Source organism: Lissotriton vulgaris, chromosome 12 (assembly GCF_964263255.1).
Source record: "Lissotriton vulgaris chromosome 12, aLisVul1.2, whole genome shotgun sequence".
Lineage (NCBI taxonomy): Eukaryota > Metazoa > Chordata > Amphibia > Caudata > Salamandridae > Lissotriton > Lissotriton vulgaris.
Window position 1 is genome coordinate 128580232 of NC_141700.1, and position 6000 is coordinate 128586231.

The following is a 6000-nucleotide window of genomic DNA, read 5'->3' on the forward strand; positions in this document are numbered from 1 at the left end:
TGAACTGGAGTGGCAGAGTGGGCTAAAGAATGGTGATGGATTAAACCCAGATCTTTTGACTGGGGTTTCATGCAAACTATACGTATGATTTTATTTCAAACAACGGCTCATTAGCCACCGCTTTAGGTGGAGTACACTGTTTTATCGTCTATTCAGCACATGCTAGAAATGGAAAATGTTACAATGCAACTATCGGTTTGTGGCTTTTAGTGCTGTAGATTCGCATGCCTAATCCCACCTCCATGGATGTATGCTCCAAGCTTCAGATGTTTTTCTTTCAACTTATGTATTCATTCACAGTGTACCCATATGCTATACAATTACTACCCTGCTTCCCTTACTCCAATTACTACACTTGCCTATTTTTTGGGGTTGGGTCACCATCTGAAATGGAGTCATTGTCCTGGTGCATTGTGGACTTCAGGGATGAGGGATCAGGAGATATCTCAAGATCTAAAATTTCTTTGAAGAAAAACTACATGGAAACTTTCATGCCCAACACTAGATGGCCGAGCATGCAGAGTATTGTATTGTTTTGTAATTATATAACGGTTACTACCCCTGACGAGGCGTTGAATCGCTTTTTCGGCAAGTAGCACGCTACTCTGGAACCCATAAAGGATTTGTGTTGAATTAGTAAAGTGAAATATGAAAGTAATTTGAGTGGTGGATAGGTTAGTCCGTTATTTGGATTCAGAAGGATAGCGAAGGGATAGAAGAGGGGAAAAGATTTGCATTTATATAGCGCTTCTTACCCCGATGGGGTGTTGAAGCGCTTTTTTTGCGAGTAGCAAGCTACTCCGGAATCCATAAAGGATTAGTGGTGAATTAGTATTGTAAAATATGAAAGTAATTTGAGTGGTGGATATTAGTCAGTTATTTTGATTGAGAAGGATAGCGGAGGGATAGAAGAGGTAAAAAAATGTGCATAGAAGAGTGAATGTGAATCTATAGTTCTACAAGCTACTAACTTATAGTTACCGGGTAAGTAATATTTTCCATATTTAGTTTAGCTCGTGGTGAGCTGGAAAATCTTCCTTGGTGGTTACAATATTGATTTGTATAAGCTCTGCAGCAATCTTGAAAACATTAATGTTGTTGTCTCTTTCTCCTCCAGTGGCATTTGACAAAAAGTACAAGGCAGCCTACAGCAAACTGGGAAACTCCATTGGGAAGGAGGAACTGAAGAGGAACCGGGCACAACTTCCAAGCCCCAAAGCCATTGACTGTCGCAAATCCTTTGGAGCCACACTAGAGTGTTGAGACGGCAGGGTCAGAAAGTTCAAATACCTTCAGCTCAAGGTACTAACCAAAGGGGAGATTCCAGGACTCTATGTGAGACTTGAGAAGATTCAGCTCCCCAGAGACCAGCATCCCAATGCTAGACTGCCACAGTGGAGAAACCACCTGTGCAACACCAGGATTTGCTTCAGCCTAGTGACCAAGGAATCCTGAATGCAGCACGACAGTGAGTGAGGCTTACCACCGATACCTGACATCCTTCAAATTAAGCAACATTTGAATCTATGATGGGCCCTGACTGGCATCCCCTCCCTTTGAACCAAAGCACCTACATTACATGACCATTACATTTGTGGAAGTCAAGGGAAAGTTAGATGTAATTACTTTACGGAGGCACTGTACCAGCAAGACCCTTCCAGCACCATTGGGTAATCGATAATGTATACCAGAAAAACCGTGCCAATGGCTGTTTGCTGAGAGCAGGGTGAAAGATGAGCACCGCCCACCTGACATTACACCACATAGTGCAGTGGGAAGGTGACATTTTGTATCTTCTCACAAGGTTACTATTGATTGCTGCTTACAGTGTCTGACATCCAATAGGAAAAGAGAAAAACAACACAGCTGCTCTGGCCAAAGGGGGAAATGGGGTACACCCTTGTTTGTGTGTGTGTTTATCTGTGTGTATGTTTATGTACATTTTCTTTCTGTGGAAGAAGGCTGCTACAATTTAGAAGTATAAAAATGAAAAAATTCACCTGTCTTACACAGTGCAAACAGTATATATGGAACATTTATGTGGCTTTCCAAAAAAGACCGTGAAAATAATGTCCTTAATCTTTATGAAGGCCCATGTCTGATGTGTATGAGTTGCTTGTGAACTGAACTGAAATTAGAGCATGCCACTGGATGTTCTACAATCTAGTAAGGGTTCAACGATCACTAGAGAGGGTGGGGCGCTTCAGAAATACCGTTATCGCACTACATGTCAGTCAGGTCATCTAATGGCAGAGGCTAGGACACTGATGGCCAGAGATGACCATGAGCAAGTGTTGAGGGTACAATATCACTGTAACTTCATAGATCGCTATAAAGGAAGCGGCCAGCACAGTGAAAGGCAAGTTTCACCCATTTCACCCACCAATCCTGTGGCTGAAATGATGTCATCTGACTGGGCGTTGTTGGATGTCACTTTAGGAGTTTTGGTTACTGTGTATATGCACTAGGGATCGAGTCTGCTTGTTTAGCTGAGGCCTAGGTCTATTGAAATGTGATTGAATATTTGCCCTTATGTGTGTACAGAGAGCCTGGTCTATGTGAACGTGTTCTGATCCTCCACCGTTGCAGTGTGTCAGCACATAATGTATTTCTCAAAGTCTGCGTTGAGAAAAGAATCCCTAAGTATTTAGGATTTGCCTGCCTGCTGCTTCCCATAAAAAATTCAAACGGAAACCTGCATGCATGCTGCTCCTTAGGACATGGTGTAACGGTCATTCACTGCCAGCTCAGTCACAGTTGAACAACACTTGAGTTTTACTAAATGTCATGTTTTGTACCAGTCATTACCTGCCTGATGGTGACACGACCTAACACACACATACCGAAAAGCTAATACTTGTAGGATGGTATGAGGGATGACTTGTCTGTGTGTTATTCACGGCCAGGTTAGATTAGAACAGTTAATACTATCTTGACTTTAATTTCTGTCATGTTCTAACAGTTAACATCCTGTCAGACACTGTTGACGTATAATTCACCAGTGCTTGCGCGTTCTCATGTCACATGATATGAGTGAGGCATTAATTATTTAGTTTGCTCCTATTACAGAATCCAACAGTACTCACTTGTCACTTCAAGTTAAATACTGTAACATTTATTCCTTGCCTGGCCATTTATGTTCACTTGTCTGTTTGTCACTTCCTGTTACTTGTCAAGCTTTTCACCAAGGATCCCTTTTTATGCCAACTACTCCTGTGCTGCCACAAAAAGGCATTGTGAAAGGTAGTGGGGTTCTCCTACTCCTTTGCATTTTTTTCAGAGCTATTGGCATGATATAAAAATTACAGACCAGAGAACTGCGATTTCTTCAGTGGAATTGACAGTATTTGAAAGCAATTCATTAAAAATTACTACTTTATTTGGTCATGTTAGATGGCAATATCTGGTGAGTTTGACATGTAGGTGGCTTATGTTTGAAGATCCACTGTAGCCTACTTTGCTTAAGGTATTCCATAAAAACAATTGACATAGATCGAAATATATATATATTGCTAATTTTGTTCTTCAAAACCAAGAATGTATTTAAGTACTTTCCAAGAAAGTCCCTATTCTGTGATCTCACAGTAGTAAAGTGATCTGTGATCCTTTTTGAAGTTTCTGGGCAGCCCTCTAGGTGATGTAGTACAACTAATAACTAAACTTGACATTATGTTAAAGGTTGTTGGCAGGTGCCCTGTTTCTAGTGCCCCTGACCAAAAGACTGTTTTTGTGTCCTGCTTCCGCATATCATCCTCTTCCCACATTCTACTGATGTAGCGAAATCTTGTGACTCGCACTGCGGTATGCTAGAGGAAGTGCTGAAAGGAAAGCATGGTGTTTACTTTATCAGTATTTATAATTTGTAATGTTTTTTCAGTGCTGTCTTTTCTGTATGTGTATAACAGAAACATTATGTGCTGCCTGTTAGCTGTACTGCAAGTTAAATCCGGCATGCTATTAAGCATTGTTACAACTGCCATTCCATTGGTTGGCATATGACACGTGTGGCTGTTTTCACTTTACTATCAGTCAGTGAATGGTGTTATCAAAAAGGTCTTGCATCTGGATTTCCATTGTTGTGCATAGCAATCTCAGTTTGTGTCAACCATTATTAAAGCTGGGGTTAAAGGCTACAACATGTATTGTGATGCTATTCCATTTAAGGATGACTTGCAGTTGGTTTGTTATTGTGACTCTTTCAACACTGGTAAAGTTTCCTTTCAGTTGACCTGTGGATTGAGGTCTCCTAAAGCATTGTGAAATTGAGCACAATTTGTTGATCGTAGTTATCTCTGACGTTGTGTTACTTGAGGAGTAACTGGAATCTATTGTGCTTGTACCTGTCAAACTGGACATAGTGGTTGTCAGGTGACGACTCCAAGAATTGGAAGGTTAAACCTTGCTCAAGGACACAATGTTTACAACTGCAACACCAGACCTGTTCACAGATACAAGTCACACCACTGCCGTTGCTTACCACCAACCCTGAAAAAGCAAGTGAAAGTCGAATCACTTAGGCAGAATATCTCAATACCACACCACTGTTTGAAAATTGGGTCTTAGATATCTTCAAACTCTTGACCATATTATCTGAGGGCACCAGCAAAGCACCATGGTCCAAAGGTTTCTAATTGTATTTATCTTTTCAATGTGTTTGCCCTCACCTCCTTGCTGCAAAGTTAACTATGTGACGATAATAAAAATGTTTTTATTGTTCATATATTTTAGTTAAAAAATATATTTATTGAAGATTGTTTTAGCTTTTGCTACACTGTGATGTGATAATGTTATCAGCAGTTAAATTACAGGTGTGTGCGGTGTGTATTTCAGAAAGGAAAAGTCTTTCGACCTGTTGTGGTGGGTAGTGGACTTGGCTCAACAACTCAGTTTGCAGGTCCTTACGTCCTGTTAGAAGTATCTTTGAGCCCGGTCGTATTCTAGAACAACTTTCTTCTGTGCAATGGGTCTGCGTGCCACCTGCCTCCTCTTGTTAAACGCTTCTCCCCTGGCATTCACGTTATCACTTTAAGAAGTAAAGACCCTTTCTGAAAGGGGAGGTGATAATGATGCATGTTGTATGTGAGAGTATAACCGTATTAGTGACCAGAAAGAAGACGTTGCCTTTATGCCACTTTTTCCAATATCCCTTTGATTCATGTTCGATCACACTCGAGCAATGATGGGAGTAGGTTTGTTTCTAGGCATCTGTTGAGTTTGAGAACGACTTTGATCATATTGAACTACAGGGTTAGTTTTTGTGTTCTGCTTTAACTACATGAGCATCTACCTCTTTCTTCAGTGACTGAGTTGCGCAAGTCCTCAAGACCAGTGCTTCCATAATGGATCTGCATCCTCATAATGCAAGCTTGTTAAAGCTTATGGCGGGACCTCTTTATTCCCCCCCCCCTTTTTCTTTAGTTGCTCTGAATTTATTTTGTTGCTGTAGCAAGCCTGTCCAAAAGATTGTGCTCTTCAGCCTAGGCTTTATGCAGAGGCAAGTATGTCACTGTCTTGAAATGTGATGTAAGATTACATAATCCTAGTGCTGACACTGTGCAATATTTTACAATGTCCAGAGGAAACGTTTTTTTGTTCAATGATTAACTGTTAAATAAAGTGTTTTCTTCACTTTTACAGACTACTTCTTCCAGCGTGTTAAATTTCTCTTCGTTGTGGGGAAAAGTGGTGTGATCAACACACAAGCCCTTCAAATGTGTGGTTATACAATAAAAAAGGATAAAAGAGGCAAATATGACAATAGCGTCAGCAAGTAATGGCCACCAAAAGTAACTTACTACAGCTGTAGACACTGAAATGAAACCACGAATCATAGTGCTTAGAGATTTGTGGTTCCGGGGCATACAATACCTCCAAAGTAACCAACATTTGAAATGGGTACAACAAGGATTGAAGGATACTGAAAGATAACAACAAGTAACTGTAGTGTTTGCTCCACATTTGTGGTTTAATAACAAGTGACTCTAATATCCACCTAAGTAG

At 40.6% G+C, this 6000-nt stretch overlaps 1 protein-coding gene across 2 annotated transcripts in view; it reads left to right on the forward strand.

Annotated features, from left to right (window-relative positions):
* Positions 1–5638, forward strand: part of DENND4B (DENN domain containing 4B) — a 286354-nt gene extending 280716 nt beyond the window's left edge. For both annotated transcript variants that reach the window (XM_086947548.1, XM_086947549.1), the window contains exon 28: positions 1118–5638. In XM_086947548.1, coding sequence (XP_086803674.1) covers positions 1118–1263 — 146 coding nt within the window. In that variant the 3' untranslated portion in view covers positions 1264–5638. The remainder of the gene's footprint in view (positions 1–1117) is intronic.
* Positions 5639–6000: the final 362 nt, after the last annotated feature.